The following is a 16,016-nucleotide window of genomic DNA, read 5'->3' as shown; positions in this document are numbered from 1 at the left end:
CGAAAAGTTCCCTTTAAGCTGCGATATTCTGGAGGAAATCAAAAAAATCTTTGGCCGTGGACAAGAGGCATCAGCTTATTACAAAATGCTTTTATTAGCTTCCGATCCTAACACACTGTCCCTCAAAAGAACGTGGGAAATGGCTTTAAATCTCAGCTTTACACTGAGGAATGGAATGGCATTCTTAGGAATCTGAAAAAATGTCACGTGAACTGCGTTCAAGATTGGTTCAATTTAAGATTTTAAATAGAGTTTACTGGACACCCTCACTGTTGCACAGGGTGGGTCTAGCGATTGACGATGCATGCTGGAAGTGTCAGCAGGATAGTGGCACACTTTTACATTTGCTTTGGGGATGCTCCAAGGTCCAAGATTATTGGATTCATATTCACACTGTAGTAGAGAGGGTTGTAGGCCAAGGGGTCCCATTTATGAACAGTCTTTATGTACTAGGAGACCCTTCAGCTTTGGGTCACTTACCTACTCCTCTTGCTCATTGGGTACAAATGGCTATTATTCTGGGGAGGAAGCTGTTGGTGAAAGAGTGGAAGGCCTCATCGACTCCTGCCTTCTCTCAATGGTATATTTCTTCGGGACAAGTGACAGCTTACGAAAGATTATCATATAGGCTGCTAAATAGACTGGACGACTATAATGACAAACGGGCCAAGTACCTTTCATATACAGGTCAGTGACGTATCGGGCTAAAGTAGTTAAGGTTGGACTAATCACAATAGCTGTAATTAGGTTTATGTGAAATATTGGCATCATTGTGTATTTATGTTATTTTGGATTCTGTTTTTGACGAGAATATGTACTGATTCTCAATTTATTTTGCTATTGTAACTGTGTTAAGGAGTGGAGTGTCCATTCTGTTATCTTGTGGGGGGGAGGGAGGTTGTTGTTTGTTTGTTTGTTTGTTTGTTTGTTTGTTTGTTTGTTTGTTTGTTTGTAATATTAAAAACTAATAAAGTTCAAGTGGGAAAAAAAGAAAGAAATCGTCAGCAAATAGAAAAACCCAGGAAAAGCAGACAAAACACAAGTGAAGTAGGAAAAATTAAAACAAATTAGAAAATAGAAAACAAAAACAGAATTGTTTCTAGGGACACAATGCTAAACAGCTAATAGCAAGCATGTATTATATGAATCATGTGATTTTAAATTCACATTGCCTTGAATCTTTTTCTTCTTCTGCTTCTCTTGAGCGCGTCTCAGTGCAGTCCTTTTTAGGTTTTGTGCCAGTGCAGGGGCTGTCGGACATTTGAAGACCGCGAACGTTTAAAAGTAATAAGCTTTCATATGTGTGGATCTAGAGCAAAGTGAGTGAAAGCGAGAGCTGTGTGTCAGTATCATTCATTCATCTCTCCTCACTATTTCCCCTGTTTAAGGACACAACAAGACTACATGCTTGTTTGGCCTGTGATTTTAGACAGTTGTTGGGAAGTTGCTAGGCAACGCCGTGACGTCGCGAGCACGCGAAATGAAAGTTTTGTGGAGGTGAATAGACGATGTTGTCCAGAAATGTCAGATAGGCTGCTGTGCTGAGGTTTTATCCATGTATAAATGCAACAAACTGCAATCTGTGAGCCACAAGGAGCAAACAAAGGGCAGAGATTTCCTTTAACATGGGTTCAGTTCACTCTGTGATAATTCGTTTTTTCAGATTTATTATTTATTTATTCAAAAATAAATGGCCTATTATTTTGTTTATTTATATATTTATATATATAAAATATATATTTATATTTGACATGACATTTATCGCTCTTTTTTAAATAAGGCACACATGTTATCGATAATATTAACATATTTCTAGCAATAAACAAATTACATAAGGATATTCAAGCTCGCGTTGATATTTTGGGTAAGCAGGCGTGACATCCAGAAACCACGCAGCATATCGGTGTTAAGCTGAAGTCACGGTGAGTGCTATTGCCGCAGCCTGTGCTGAGCTGCTGGCGGTGACGCGTTGTGACTTCACACGGAGGCTGGAGTAGGACGCCGCCGCTCCGCGCAGCTTACACCGACTCGTCTAGTTCTCTCAGCTGGAGTCAGGCATCAGAAAGCCGGAGGGATGCAGCCAGCGGGCGCGTACGGCGCCGGGAAGGCCGGGAGCGTCGCCTTCGATCCGGTCGCCTTCTTCACGCATCCCCGCACCGTCCTCAGACTGCTTTCGTGGGTAAGCCTCCCCTGCACTGTGTGGGTATCTTCATCAATGGATAGGCCTACCTGCAGCCCCCCTCTCTGCCTCGTTCCCACTTACATCTGTCTGGTGTTTCATCCACTCACGTCTGCATTTTATATCAGTGGGCTATTTTTTGCAAAAGGATGAGTGTCTGAATTTCAGCTTTTACAGCGCTCACATCATTTCAGCCTCTGGCACAGAGGCTACAGGGCTGCCTCTTTGTGTCTGGATGGAGCTAATGTGAACGCTCGGGGATAATAATGCCCCCCAACCGGAACGTAACACCTCTGTTTTCTCTGTGCTGTGCTGCTGTGAGTCACCATACAACATTTCAGGAGCACAGGAGGCAATGTGCTACAGATGAGCAAAAGCAGAGCTAGTTAACCAAGCACGCCAGCCCTCCTTTCCCGTGTGTGTCCTTCATAATTCAGCTCATCATATGTCAGCTTGTCACTGTTGCTTTTCTATTTCTATCCATCCATTTTTCTTTGACCTATCCAATTAGCACCCGCTGGATGAAAGAAGACATTAAGTTGAATGATTTCACCATTAGTCTCCAAACTATGATTTGAGCCTAGCCCAGAGAAGTATTAATGACATATGATATCTCTGTGGACCAAATGAACAGTGTAAAGCTGAATTACAATCACACAATACAAAAGTGGTGTAGCTGAAACCTGTAAAGATCATCCATGACACTTCTTTGTCTAACTGAAAAGGATTTTAGGGTAGCTCCTGATATTTGGCTACAGATTCGTTAAACGAGGGTGCTTTAAAAACTAACACAGTTTTATCTACCTCTGGCAAATGATTCAATTTGTGTTTTTTAAATAAATAAAAGGAAAATTCTTAGCGGTTTGAGAAACCAGTTGTCTTTGAAGGAAATCTCATTCTTATTACTTGGTATTATCTTTACTCAGTTTCTGTTTCCTTTTATATCAGAGAGTTCATTTTCTGCACGGTGTGTCAGTGTCAACTATATTAAACATGATGACATTTAAGTAACTGGCACAAGTGTTTGTTTTTGCTGTAATTTGGGCGACATAACCCTTTTCAAGTATCATCTAATTGTGGAGAAGAAGAATATCCTTGGTCTTTGAGCTCTCAACCGCAGGAATGCATGGCACTGGCACGCCGGTGTGAGTTAATTCTCTTCTGCATGTCAGGTAATAAACCGGCCAACACGTCTCTGCCTGCAGGTTTTCTCCATCGTGGTGTTCAGCTGCATTGTGAATGAAGGCTACATCAACATCGGCAGCGAGCGTTTGCTCTGCATCTTCAACAACAACGCCGACGCCTGTAACTTCGGTGTCACCGTGGGCGTGGCCTGTTTCCTCGGCAGCATCTTTTTTCTCATCCTGGATGCTTACTTTCCCAGCATCAGCAGCGTCAGGGACAGAAAACGTGCGGTCCTGCTGGATCTCGTCTTTTCTGGTACACAGTTATCACAGGCCGAATACCGTAACACACAACGTAGAGCTAGGTCCAGGAGCATTTGAGGTACATGTGCTAGACATCATCTTTTGGATATTTACAAAGAAAAAAATCCTTATATTTAAAATTATCTTGGCTTGCCCAATTACTTTTTACACCCCTGAATCCTAAATACAACACTTTTGTTAAACCCCTTAAATTCAAGCGGCAAGTCGATCAGTTTCAAATAGGCAAAACAAAAGTATTAAAGCCAAATCTCAAACATTTTAACAACAACATTTAAATATCAGGCATATAACATTGTATTCTTTAATCTTCTGGGAACTGCACATCTTTACTTTCAGCCAGCACTTGGCTTAGCTTAGCAGAACACTGGCAGCTAGCCTGAGTCCTGCCTGAAGACAGTAAAAGAAGTGCAGTTTCAATAATACACATCAGTCTTTCTATGTAATTTAAAAAAAAATGCTTCTGTAGTAAATGAAAGAAATCTGTCAGCATGACTCTTTAGGCTTAAAATGTAAGAAATGAATGTGTAAAAATTACAGAAAAAGTTGTGGTAGCTCATTGAGTAAACTGTCCTGTGATTGATTTTTTGTAATTGGCAGAAAGTGTTGCTTTTTTTTCTAGAAATTTCTTTAATAGATGGTCAAGAAACATGAAGATTTCTGTCATTTAATGTCCATGGTGGAGGTCTTTGTCATTCATAAAAGCTATAAAACATCTGAAAATACAGTTCATATTTTCCAAAGTTGTCCAGTCGGCTGGATTGGTGCTTTATTGTGGGGCCGGAGCCTTATGTTTGACACCCCTGTTTTAAAGGAAAGGACTTTTCTTTAACAGCAGCACGAGCTTCACCTTTGTGGTGTTGAGTGAAACAGCGCATAATTTAGCACACATTCAGGTTGCTGTTGGGATAAATTGTAATAGCCGGTGATTCAGTCCGTGGAGACGCATCTTTGGTACACATTTTCAATCTATCCAATATGAAAAACAAAGATTAATGATTGTCCTTCCTCAGCTAACAGTTTGTGTTTATATCTAATTAGGAAATGTTAGCACACTAATAACGCTCAGCTAAAACTATTGATCATATATCATGCTTACTGTGAGCACTGTGAGCAGTGCTGTACTAAACGTAGCCCATGACACCTGTTAATTCAGCGGCTGAAACTTGATTTTGTATGTTTAATCCTTATCTGAAGCCTTCAGTGCAGAGAAGCTGAGAAAATCAACGGAATAAAATATATTTTTAGAATGAAAAAAAACATGAATAGAGTATAATCTGATTAAGCTCTTTCTTTTTTGCCTTTTACAATTTGCTTCATAATCAAGTCAGAAAAACAACAGAGAGCAGAATCTCTCTTCAACATGAAAGGAGACAAAATTAATCTTTTCTGGTTCTCAAATAGACTGGAGACACTTTTTTCTGCAAAAAGTAGAACTGAGAAAAAAATGTGGTAATTATGAAGTGACCCTGCATCTAAAAGCCCTGTTTTCCTCTCCTCAAAGGTATTGCATGTTTCCTGTGGTTTGTCGGCTTCTGTTTTCTGGCCAATCAGTGGCAGGCGACCTCTCCGGAAGAGCTGCCATTGGCGCAGGGCTCCGACGCAGCCAGAGCCGCCATCGCGTTCTGCTTCTTTTCCATCCTCTCCTGGGTGTGTATGCTTACACCTGTCGATTCACACTGCCCTCTTTGTCTTTTGCACGCCTGTGAGCATGTGGTTATCATCATCATCTGATATTTGATCACCTGCATGCTCGCGTGTGTGTTTTCAGGGTTATCAGTGTCTGCTGACCATGAACACATTTAAGAGCGTTTCCTTCACGGAGGTCGAGCAGCTGCTGCCCACGACCCCCCCGGCCCTCTCTCAAGTCTAACACTGCCGCACACACTTGGTTGACCTGGGCAGCTTCCAGGCGTCGGTGCTTGTTTGACCGTGTGTGTGTTTGTGTAGTTTTGCTGACAAAGCATCTCACTGCTGAGAACTGCATTGCAAGAATATATTTCAACTGAGACAGTTAGCTCATTTATTATCCCCTGGTGACTCAGTGGAGCCTGTTAAAACTAGCTTAACACCAACCTATAGCAGCCATTCATCTCACTGTCATCGGATAAGCTCTAATTGTGTCAAGGAAGTACGGCATGGTTTCACTTTTTTAGTCTGTCAAGTCATTTATTAACCATTAAGTTGAGAAGGACTCAATTGTTCCCCTGCAGAGGGTTAGTAGCGGGTGGCAAACAATCATATTAAAGGTTCAGTCGTCTTCAGGCTGTAGCTCCTCTCTGGAGGGCGTTACTCATTAAACACGATTAGCGAGTGACACCTTGTAGCTGTTTGGGCTTCAAGGCTGTCATATTTTTGACAGGAAGCTTGTGTTTGAAAGCAGTTAAATCTGCATATAACCTTGTGTCGAACCAAAGACGATCTGTGTGAGATGATGATAAACAGCCTAGTGTCTCGCTTAAGTCACAGGTCCTTGAGTTTGAGGTTTTATCAGATGCACAGTAGTGTATAACAGTACAAAGAAGGATTTCAGTACTTTGAATTGTTCTTTTAGCAGCAGCTGGGATGGACTGCTCTCCCACTGTGACACTAAACTGGGGAAACTGGGATGAATTTTCCATTTTGTTATCCCCGTGTAGAGCCAGTGTGGGTGTGAGAACTTGGCACCTGGTATTTCATCTGTCATTAAAATGAAACCTGAGGCATTTTGAGAAGGTTTCCAATTGTAGGCACAGTGTGAGTGACAGGGAGCCTAACACTGCTATAATTAAATGCATGTTTTATGCCCAGTTTCAGTGTGATAGGAGACACTCGGGTTTAATAAAAACAAATAAATATAATCTTACAATAATGATCGCAGCGCATTTATGTCTATGTGTCTGCATGTGCACTGTCACACATACACACAGCGATTATTAACATTCATATGTTGTTCGATTTCCTGTATATTGGATTCATTTTATGAGTCGCCTGCAAATGCAATATCAGGTTCTCTGTTTGCATTCGTTTCAGTTTTCCTGTTCAACATATGTTGCCCATACTTAACGCTCACTGTTTCCTTGCATCTTCCAAATTTGTACCTACGACAGAATTTCTTCCGACTCACCACTAAATACACTAAGTAAATATAATTTAAAAAATAGCCCAGGCCTTAAGTAGTTAACATAGAACTTATTTTCCTCTGTAAAACCATTAACGCAGCGGTCCCATTCTGTCAAATGAGCCTTATAGCGTCCATAACTCAATGAATAAGAGCAGCTTTTAGTTTAAAGAGTTTAGTTTAGCATTATATCTGTCATCATCTCGGTTTTGTGAGACTTCAGAATCAACCATATTTTTATGAGAAGGTGGATTGCTGAGGTATCATGTTAGCCAGCCTAGTTAGCAAGTTGCATACATAGACTTTGGAGGTGAGTCACACAGTCACAGATACTTGCTAAATGGTGTTAAGTAACATGCAAATAAAATACCTGAATGTCACCACAGATGAGCACAGACTAAATATGGCCTGATTCACACATAATTTTAAGCCTTCATGCAACTTAAATGGGTGATTGGAAATCATTGCGATGATATCATTGCGATGTTATTAAGGAGGTAAATTGGCTATGGAGACCAAAACATAGTATAGCAGGCTGTAAACATGTTTATTTCTGATGTAAAGTTGGGCATTTTAATATGAGCGTCTCACTCTGGGAGCGAGCTTCGAGTGGCCACTGGAGGAACTGCAGTTTGAATTTTCAACTCTGCAGGTTTTTATATTGTTACATTGCGCTGTTGTTTCATTGAAGACTCTGAAACTGCGTAATGGAAAAGCACAACACTTAATCCCAAGTGGTGTAAACCTTCTTCACGCTACACCTTCGTGCTTCTTCTGTCTATTTTTCGTCACTGCATCTTTAACCAACCCTTGCACATCTGCAGGCTTCTCTAAAAACAGAGTGTTACTCAGCGTGTGATTAACAGTGTTAATCATTAACATGTGTGTGTCTGCGTGTGTGTTACTAACAGGCTGTGCTGACGCTGAGTGCGCTGAGACGCTTCTTAACCGGCAGTAACTCAAACTTATTCACCTGGCAACACCTGGATCCCGTCCCTAGCAACACTCGAGCTACACCATACCCCATTGCCAATGGCGCTACCATAGTTACCACAAATCCCTATCAAGCTCCGCCCTTCACTGAAACCCTGGACCCCCAGAAGCTCACACAGCAGAGACCCTTGGCTCCTGCCTTCTAGAGACACACACTCAGGGAGAGAAGGACGCGATGTACACGACATGGACAACTTCCTGCCTCACTGTTGAGCGGTTTCTCCATCCTCTCCTGGGATTGGCAGGATTTTGGGTCATGTGAAGCGTGATATGTTATCACCATGGCAACTGCTGGCTCAGCTTAGTTATTTGTAACTGTCTGTGTCAAGAATTCCGTCTTCTGCTCATGCACACACACAGATACCGGCGCACGCAAACACAGCTGTACTCCCTCACACCTGAAAACAGATGCACACACACACACACACCCAAACACACACCTGGAAACACATGTACATACACCTGGAAGAACACACGCTCACGCCTTGACTGCATGTTCATATGGTGAAGTGCAGATTAACATAGATGTAGATGCAGTGATGGTGCTCCATCTGCCTTATTAACAGATAACTTAGCGAAGGAAACATGGAGGACAGGGAAGCTGTGTAGCTATCTATTTCTGTTTGTCCTCAGTCAGCCTGGCCAATCACAAGCTGTCCTGCTGACATGTGAGCTCCCATTGGCTGAACGTCAAACAGAGGGTCCGTTTGACCAATAGATTGTGAGCAAAAAGAGTGAGGCCAGGCAGACCTTGCAGAAAATGCTACATTTTCTTAGCAGGGGAATAAAGGCAGGACTGCTTAATGCATTTTGTATGCTATGGTGTTTTAGTGTGAAATATTCATGTGATTCAATATTTTATTGTGATATGCTGAAGTGGTATTTGAAAATAAAATCTATCTACTACCACCACCAGAGTCTGCCTTTGTTTCCATTATCTTTAAATAACTCCTTTGCTTCCTGCAATATGAGAACACATTTTTTGAAAATAATCATGTGTTGCGACAAAGATCCGGGGACGTGTTAGCATACTAATCACCATTTGCTGGAAGAAGGCCATAGAGTGGTTGAATTCATTAGCGGCAGCAGGCAGCTGCTGTGTGTTATCTTTATTTTTAGATTAGGAGGCACGTGTTGAAGACTGCGAATGTTTCCGCTTCTGTTTCTTTTTACCATCTTGACACATGAGGAAAGGACAGAATTAGAAGAAAGGTTGAGTCAGATAAAAGTCAGACAGGAAGTGGTTTTATTCCAGCACTGTCCAATCATCTCCTTTCTTTGTATCATTCCCCGCGTCCATTAATATGCAGGAACATTAAACGGCTTTATGAACATTTGCATCATCCACCATCATCATCAATCGTTACAACTGGCACCCCTCATCATCCATCCTCGTCATCACCAGCAGATAAATTGACATTCAAAAGTGTAGAAATTCACCTTTGTAGTTCTCCTACCACCCACTGTGTTAATAAAATAGATTCTTGACCTTTTCTACAAAGTTTTACGCATTGTTATGTCACCTGAATAAGCCCTTCTTTTACATCTGCGTCTGTCTGAATCACCTCTTCAAATTTAAGGGGCCAGCAGGGGGCACTCTAACGCCGCAGAGCTCTGATCGCACCACACTCAGCTGTGTCTGAACTACCTCTACCCTGAGAATACTAAGACGGAGGGGGGGTTGTGAGAAAACGGAGCTGACTGAATGTTTTGAGTGGGTGGGATCGGGGGGAAAGCGAGGTAGAAACTACTAAGGCCTAGGTCACACTACATGATTTTAACTTAAAGGTTCAAAGAGCGGATTGATTTTTCAGGCTGTCAGGGTCGGGTGCATACAGGCCAAAAATCAACAAGACATCAAGGTTTTCTCAGGCCTTGAGCAATCAAGCGACACCCAGAAGTTTACTGTAGGCTGTGATGAATGAAGAAAAAAACCCTCCAAAAACCAAAAAACTGAAGATGAATCATATTGAAAATCAAAAACTATCTTTAATATAAAATTTCCTATTATGATATATCCAACAAGCTGCTGTACAGGATTCATTATTACTGGAGGTATAAGTCTCTTATAAAATGGCATTGTGCCTGCACCATTCACATACTGTAGGTGTTCAGTTACAAATTATTATTATTTTTTATTACGTTTTGTAATTCTACTGCTTAAAACCACATTTGTAAACATAAACTGTAATTTCTGCACCACAGAGGACAAAGTGGGGGGAAATTCTATTCAAGTACCGGTTTGCAAATTAGGAAAATCATCAGATCTTATTAACTGAATGAGAGCTGAAACAGCTTGTTGATCAAAGGGTTAGTCAAAAGAAAACAGTCGGCAACTCTTGATATTGATAACTGACGGATACATTTTCAAGCAACAATGCTGTGAGAGGTTCTGCTAACTCATCTGATTTGTTAGTTTTACAGCTTTTTCTTACTTACTAAGACATTACTCCTAGCCTGCTGTACCACACCATGGTAAGGTGGTTAAGTCAAGGAGTTGGGTTGATACTAAGACTGAGACATATTGTTGAAATCACTTATTTTCTTTAGGATTATTCATCATCTGCCCTGTAAATAGATGGTTTCATACATGTGACTCTATTTAGAATGTATGTCTTTACACTGAAACAAAAGGGGAACATTTTGAGGTGTTTTTCTTTTATACTGTTCAATGATTTTACTATTTCATTAAGATCAAACTGGGTTGTGTGTAGCCTAAGAACTTAAATGACTTTGACCCTCTTGATCCAAAATCATAATAAACTGACAACCTGCTGTTTGGTCTTTTTTGTCGGGGTAAAGAAATCCCAGAACAGCCTACTCTGTTCACCTGGATGCTGCATTTTCAGTGGGAAAAACATTTAATCACTAATCCTACTGACAACTTCAGTCATTTGACATTCAAAAATGCGGAAATTCAACAGTCTTCAGTCACTTGGATGGCTGAAAAAGTCATTTATCCCATTTAAAAAAAAGCTGCAACCAGATGAACATAATCGAGTGTCTGGGGTTTGGTATTTTCACAGAGAAAAAAAAAAAAGTGATTAGACGTTACCGTGATCCGGTTATGTTGTGTGGACTAACAGGTAGTTGCAGCCCCAGCTGTGTGGTCTCTTTGTGTAAAACAGCAGACCAGTCACCAACTTAACCTGCAGTGCACCTTCAGAGTAGTTTTGTACTCTGACCTGGGCTTGAGGTGCGAGGAAAAGGATGAGCGAGTGGAGCAAGCAAGGGGGAGGGTTAGTGTTTGAGTAATATAGCTGCAAAGTGACTCTATGAGTGAACTAAAGCTAGAACTATGAGAGAAGAAAAGGAAACTTCTTCTTGTGTGCATCTCGTGTGCATACGGCACAAAAGGGGTTCAAGTCTTTGAACACATACACACTCAGTACACACACAGTCTGAGTCCTGCTCACACAACCTATGAAAACCTTGTGAGTGCAAGAGGCGAGGGGCGGGACAGGAGACGGGTATAATCCTGTTTCTGGCCGCGGCTCCCGTCCCTCTCGTGCACTAAAGCAGCACATTCGGCTCCTCCACTTCAAAGAATGACCAATCCCATCACAGGGTTTGTTTAGTCTTCCACAGAACTTCCCTCCGGCAGATTAGGAGAGAGGCTTGTGGCGTCAAAAGACAAAGTCCGCCTCCTCAGCTCAGCGCTGCTGTCAGTTAGTTGGGTTGTGACTGGAACTGGCTCCTCCCTGGGCGGCGGGCTCATTCGCTGCTTCCTGTTCCTGCCTGAAACCGGGGACACCGAATGGCTGAGGCGGCTCCTGTGCTCCCCGGGACTCGGGGTGAGGTGTCTACTTTTGTGCGGGGAGCTGGTAGGTTGCGTGTGAGAGTGAACAGAGCTGTTAATACAGCTGACCTCTGCGTCAGTGTCATCTGGCTGCGGGGCGGGGTCTGAGCCAGGAACGGGGCTGGCTGCTCTGGAGTCACAGAGTGGAACTGATACCTTCAAACTCTTCTCAAAATCTGCTTCTGGCTGAGAGCCACAGGCTGTCTGCTCAGGTACGTGTTCTTGTGCAGCGGTATCGCTGTGGCTCCGGCTGTGGCTCCTGCAGGAGATGACCCTCTGCGAGTGCGCATATTTCACTGTGTGAACGCTGGACGACCGTTGCCGTGGTGGGGTGGAGGAGGCTGCGGGCACAGTGAGTCGGGGCTCCGCCAGATCGTCAGCTGAACTCTGATCCAGAGAGTCGAGGCGCACGGCCTCCTGCGGACACAGCACATTCACAAACACTATGAGATAGCCAATCGCAGACTGTTGTAAAGTGCATGTAGGCTTGTGTGCTGCAGATCACCCTGGAGCAAAAGATGGAATACTAAAAAATACATTTAGATAATTTTTTGTTCCTTACAAACACAAAAAGGCCCCAAAATTGATTATAAGCAACTACGACCCACTTCAAACTTTGCAGACGTTGCTGTTGCGACATACCTCTCAGCTTGTCTTTATGTTCTTTGATTCCGACTCATTCCCATAAAATTAAAAATCACCATCTAAATCCTTACAACATAAAGCAGCTTGAGGCGACTGTTGTTGTGATTTGATACTTTATCAATAAAACTGAACTAAACAGAGCAGAAAAAGGTTTGCAGTGTGTTTGTGTTCAGCTATCATCGTCATAAAAACACACCTGTCTCCTTAACTGTCTGCTTGCAGTGCGGAAGGATGCTGGTCTCCTCATGGCTGAACTGTCAGGGACGTAGGAGGGGCTCAACTTGTTTCTGTCTAAACTGTCTTCGGGACTGAGCCAGTAAGAAGGACGCCTGCCGCCGCCGCTGTGCGTGGGGCTCAGTCTGAGCGACGGATGCCTGTCTATGCTGTGGCTGGACATGAGCTTCGGCCGCTCGGCGCTGGGATCCGGATTCACCCTGTATCCGTCCATACTGTGAGCAGAGCTGAGTCTGTGTCTGTTGATGCGATGCGCTGGGCTGAATCTATATCCATCTATGCTGTGAGCCGAGTTCAGTCTGTGTCTCTTGGCTCTGTGAGTGGGGCTAAACCTGTATCCTTCTACGCTGTTGGCTGAGCCGAGTCTGTGTGAGGAGTGCCTGTCGATGCTGTGAGATGTGCTGAGGCAGATCATTGGCCTTGAGCTGCGTCCAGACCCCAGTGAAGCGTGACTGATGGCTGGCAGAGCTCCTGGAACCTGCAGCAGGGAGCCGCCTCCACTGGAGCCAAGAGATGACATGGAGCCTGCAGACAGTAACGTGGATTATGAAGATGACAGCTAGAGCAAAAAAAGCAAGACTGTAACTGTTAGATGCATTTTTTTTAAAGAGTTGTTTCACCTCACAGCCACACACACACACACACACACACCATCAGCTCCTGTATTTCAGTACATTTTCACAACTCAGGAGATGAAAAAAATGTTTTGAGACCAAGTCACGATTCAGTTTCACCTCATCTTTATCTCATTGGCAATTTTAGTTAACCTGACTTCCAGTGGAGGACTTTATATTCAGCTCACTCGGTGCAATAAACTTCCACTGTTAAAAAAGACACGTTAACATGACAAGACTTCCAGGTAATGCTACAGGCACACTCCAAATCTAGAACTACTTGATTTCTAGTTTTAATCTATGATAAACCTTTTACTTACAGCATATTGTTAAACGTCTGAGAGAGAACACTGAGTGGAAACAACCCGAATTACGGTGTGTGCAATTGAGATTTGGTTTTATATTGGATGACGCAACATTTTCTGTTGTTTTTTATTTGTTCGTGGGATACCTGGCTGTTCCAGGATTTGTTACAATCCAAATATAAACTAGAGATGGGAAAGACGTGGCAGGCGTATAGTTCTATCAATTCCATTTAAATCCATAACAAATATCTCCTTCCTTAAGGCCTTTGATAACATTGCCTTACCTTGTGCAAACTTCACAGCTCTCCTGCCTTCTAAGCTATTTATGGAAGCAATAATCTTTACAGGAGTCATTTAGTTGTTATAGAACAGTAAAAAACAGTTCCTTAATTCGATTGGCTATAAACAGCCAAATTACCTGAGAAGCTGTAGCCGGAGAATGCCTCGTGGCCAATGAGCGGATAAGGAGAGCATCTGAGCGGCTGAGGATGGCTGTCGCTGGGGAGGGAGAGCATGCGTCCCATGCTCAGTAGGTTGCCATGGGAACACCCTTCATCCTCAACTTGCACCTGGCACATGACATCACCAACACTGTTACTCGCACTGTCATCTCTACCCTGCTAGCTCACACGCATGCAGAAATACAAGCAGGCACCTGGGCAGGTGCGTCCAGCTCTAAGTCCCCGCCCACAGACGCGGTGCTGAGCCGTCGACTGGCCTCCTCCCGCTCCCTTCTCTCCTCCCTCTCCCTCCTCTCCTCCATCTCCTCCAGCTGTGCCTCCTTGTTGCTCTCCTCCAGGTGCTTCATCAGAACGGCCACGACCACGTTGACTAGCACAAACTGAGCCGTGAGGACGAAGGTGACGAAGTAAACGGGCGAGATCAAGGGCAGGTAGGTGAGGCAGTGGCGATCCTGCGGGCGACACTCGCGCAGTGTGTCCTGGATGATGGAGGAAGGGAAGAGGAGACGATAAAGGATCAAGAAGCAATATAACCTGATGATAAATGAAGGGATTAGGGTGATATATTAATGCGCTCTGCTGTACTTCCTCTCATCTCCTACAGGGGGAGATGTTGATCTGAGCCCAAAAGGACCTTGAGCCTGTCACAGAAGAGTAATACACTCTCCTGACCCTCGAATGTCATCAGCTCTTAGTCTGTCATAAAAAAACAGTGATCTGCTCTCTGCTTAATGCAGAGGCTGTCTCATAACCTATGCATTGAGACACATACACACACACAAACATGCACTCAGTTGTCCATCCATCTTCTTAAAAACCCCCTCAGAGGAGAGGAAAGGAAGAGTAACAACCTTCATGATCCCATTCCAGTTGTCCCCGGTGGACACCCTGAAGAGCGTGAGGAAAGCCATGCCAAAGTTGTCAAAGGTAGCGTGGCGACTGAGACCCTCGCACGGGTTCTCGTCTGAGCACTCTGAAAGAGGATGAAAGGAATATTAGATCCGGTAAGTGTGGGAGACGAAGGCAAGGGGGGAGAAGAAAGAGAACTGCGCACAGATTAGATCACTGATTAGGTAGCTGATTCTAAATTGGCATTAATTAATGTATGTAACTCAGCAAAATTTATGCTTGTTTATGTAATCCACACATAAATCACCCGTCGGTCGCACCCGCTTGCACGCATGCACAGGCTCACATGCACACTCTTGCACATACATGCACGCACACACTAACCCAGTTTTCCAAAGAGCTCAACTCCCAGAGCTGCATAGATGAAGAACAGCAACATGAAGAGCAGACCCAGATTCCCCACCTAGACGGACACATTACACGCACAAACAGATATATAGAGTGTATGATACACCAAAAAATAGACATGTACAGTATACACTGAAAAAGAGAGAGAGGGAGACGCCAACAGATAGGAAGAGCCCAAAGACAGAGACCGCTGAGCCTTACTGCACTGACGTTTACTACTCCTTAAAAACTAATGGGATCCATCATGGTTCCTGGAGTGGAATAACACCTCACGTTTTAAGGCTTGAGAAACAAGTGAGTTTTTGGCGCCTGGACTCAACCCTGATGAGTCACAAACACGCTTGTCACCGAGTCCTGGCCTGCCTCTCGTCATGGTAGGAGGCACGGCGATGTCTAATTAGATAAAAGGTGCATCCACCGATGAAGCGAACTGGAAACAAGCGCATCGGACGGCGCCGCAAAGACGTGGGTTTGATCCCCTGCAGTGACGTGTCACTTCAAAGACACACAAATACTACACAAACGGGAAGGCAGTGGAGGATCGTGGGTATTTTCTTTATAGCGGAGATTTCCGCTGGTTTGTTTGAATATATGCAAAGACGAGCACGACACCTGGGGTTTGTCGTTTAAAATGAACATGGTTAAGCTGCAGGTCAAAACCATCACCACACCTTATAAATGTGTACTTGCATACATGTTTCTGCTTGTTTGATGTGCACCACCGCCCCCTCCCTCGCCGTTTCTCCCTTGGTTCTTGTGGGGTCCCCCGAGGAAGGTTGGTTGATCCTCCCCAAAGCCTTCCCACATTATATTCAAAGAACGGGGAAGGCGGCAGCTCTGTGATGCTATACTTAGGCACAGGAGCGCTTTGACTTAATGGTAACACGCTCACAGATACAATGCTAATGTGCAGATCTCTAGTAGTGCGCACCATAATTATGATGTTATGCCCACGCTTGTTAGCGTGCTAATATTTGTTAATTA

General features: G+C 43.6%; 2 protein-coding genes across 3 annotated transcripts in view; one reads left to right on the top strand and one right to left on the bottom strand.

Moving 5' to 3' along the window:
- The first annotated feature begins 1,886 nt into the window (after window positions 1–1,886).
- On the top strand, window positions 1,887–8,627 carry LOC102788250 (synaptogyrin-3-like). Its single transcript, XM_006796138.2, has 4 exons — window positions 1,887–2,179; window positions 3,385–3,619; window positions 5,129–5,274; window positions 7,636–8,627. The coding sequence occupies exons 1-4, from the start codon at window positions 2,075–2,077 to the stop codon at window positions 7,861–7,863; spliced, it is 714 nt and encodes a 237-aa protein (XP_006796201.1). The 5' UTR covers window positions 1,887–2,074; the 3' UTR covers window positions 7,864–8,627.
- A 1,059-nt stretch (window positions 8,628–9,686) lies between these two features.
- The window catches only part of cacna1hb (calcium voltage-gated channel subunit alpha1 Hb), a 58,004-nt gene continuing 51,674 nt past the window's right edge, over window positions 9,687–16,016 (bottom strand). For both annotated transcript variants that reach the window (XM_006796139.3, XM_087841651.1), the window contains 6 exons: window positions 15,009–15,087; window positions 14,627–14,748; window positions 13,970–14,254; window positions 13,733–13,883; window positions 12,358–12,920; window positions 9,687–11,933 (listed from right to left, as the gene is read on the bottom strand). In XM_006796139.3, the coding sequence (XP_006796202.2) occupies window positions 11,292–11,933; window positions 12,358–12,920; window positions 13,733–13,883; window positions 13,970–14,254; window positions 14,627–14,748; window positions 15,009–15,087 (1,842 nt within the window). In that variant the 3' untranslated portion in view covers window positions 9,687–11,291. The remainder of the gene's footprint in view (window positions 11,934–12,357; window positions 12,921–13,732; window positions 13,884–13,969; window positions 14,255–14,626; window positions 14,749–15,008; window positions 15,088–16,016) is intronic.

The sequence above is a fragment of the Neolamprologus brichardi genome, chromosome 6 (genome assembly GCF_056152115.1).
Source record: "Neolamprologus brichardi isolate AB-2024 chromosome 6, ASM5615211v1, whole genome shotgun sequence".
Classification (NCBI taxonomy): domain Eukaryota; kingdom Metazoa; phylum Chordata; class Actinopteri; order Cichliformes; family Cichlidae; genus Neolamprologus; species Neolamprologus brichardi.
This window is presented reverse-complemented; position numbering and strand designations above follow the sequence as displayed.